This window comes from Manacus vitellinus, unplaced genomic scaffold (assembly GCF_001715985.3).
Source record: "Manacus vitellinus isolate BGI_N305 unplaced genomic scaffold, ASM171598v3 scaffold_51_pilon, whole genome shotgun sequence".
Taxonomy (NCBI): Eukaryota; Metazoa; Chordata; class Aves; order Passeriformes; family Pipridae; genus Manacus; species Manacus vitellinus.
This window is the reverse complement of record NW_021940620.1, coordinates 2,515,240-2,516,769: the sequence shown is the minus strand read 5'-3', so window position 1 is coordinate 2,516,769 and position 1,530 is coordinate 2,515,240. Positions and strand designations below refer to the sequence as shown.

At 50.5% G+C, this 1,530-nt stretch overlaps 1 protein-coding gene across 1 annotated transcript in view; it reads left to right on the top strand.

Moving 5' to 3' along the window:
- PITX1 (paired like homeodomain 1) overlaps positions 1–1,530 on the top strand; it is a 10,114-nt gene that overhangs the window by 6,547 nt on the left and 2,037 nt on the right. Inside the window, exon 2 of the mRNA XM_029962945.1 lies at positions 282–420. Coding sequence (XP_029818805.1) covers positions 282–420 — 139 coding nt within the window. The remainder of the gene's footprint in view (positions 1–281; positions 421–1,530) is intronic.

The following is a 1,530-nucleotide window of genomic DNA, read 5'->3' as shown; positions in this document are numbered from 1 at the left end:
TGACCAAAATCGGGACCCAGGCCGGAGAAGAGAAATTCGGCTCTCGGCCGCGGGGAGATGCCGCCCGGAGCGGTCCGCGACCGCCGGCCCAGCACCGGGGACCCGCTCGAAAAACGGGTTGCGAGCGGTGCAGGGGACAGCGAGAGGCCGGGTGGGGAAGGGCCCGGCTGTGCAGGGAAGAACCCCCCAGCCAGGACGAAACGCCGCGCGGAGCAGTAGCAACCCTCATTCAAGCAATTTCCTCTTGGTCTTGTTATTCCCAATAATCGCAAAATTACTAGTCCGCTGTTCGATGCTGTTGCGGCGGCGGGATTGCGGGATCCAGTGCCCGCGGTGCGGGTCTCGGTGCCGGCCCCTCCCGGCCGCGCATCTCCCGCAGCCGCGGGCGGAGCGGATGTTTGCGGGGGCCGAAAGCGAAAGGCAAGGGCTGGGGAGGGGTCGCAGAGTCAATACGCGCTGAAGACACAAACTTGTACCGCGAAGGCGCCTGGTTTTTACACCCCTCGGAGCCGATGCCACCATATATATATATATAGGTACACATATATGGTTTGGGGTTTTTTTTTAGTATATATATATTTTTATATATATGCGCCCCTCTTAGCTGGACTGGAGGCTCGGCGATGTTGGTCCACACATATATCTAGACATATGGATATATGTTTCTGTGTATATTCACATATGCATATATACAGCCTCGGCGGTTCCTTTTAGAGAACTTTGAGTGAACGATCCTGCCAAAGAACGACCGGGCCGAAGCGGTCCGGGCTCTATCGATCTATCGCTGTGTCTGGGTTTCTCCACCTCCCCTTTGCATTTTTCCCCCCGGACATTTCCCCTCGCTGTTTCGGCCGCGGGGCAGTGGGCTGAGCATGGGAGAAAACGGCAACCTCGGAGCGAAGGCCCACCGCCCGAAATATCCACTTCTTCTTTTCTTTTTTTATTTTTTTTTCTCTTGGCAATTAAACCTGGAGTGACCAAATCGGATTACAGAGATTCTGTTTTAAACCTTCAAAGAGTAAACACCCATCTGAAACAAGGGAAATGAGTCTGAAAGCATTGTCCTAATTGAGTTTAAAACAAAACAAAGACCGTGCATTAACACTGGTCGAATATTTCAGGGAGCAAATAAAACTAAAATATGAGTTTGCAATTAACATGATTTCGTTCTCCCTCTGTGTGGAGATGTTTGGGTTTGATGTTCGGAGATTGCAGATTGCAAATCTAACCTTAATTTGCTATGAGGGCCTTCCTTTAAAATGTCTAGGAGCCATAATTAAAACTATTACCCTCATTTTCAGGAAATTCCTGTCTGGAAGCACCTTCCGAGGAGTATATTACAGGTTTTGAACATGTTGGCTTTCGCTTCCTATTTATACAGGATTCTTTTTATTATTGTTATTTTTTTGAAATAGACTCTGCCATCCGTTCCCCCACGAAGTTTCCATCCTTGAGACCGGTGTTTAATAATAGTTGCGCCATTTCTGCGCCGAGAGGGGAGGCCCCAAGAGCGGCCCCCCGCCCCCTCCT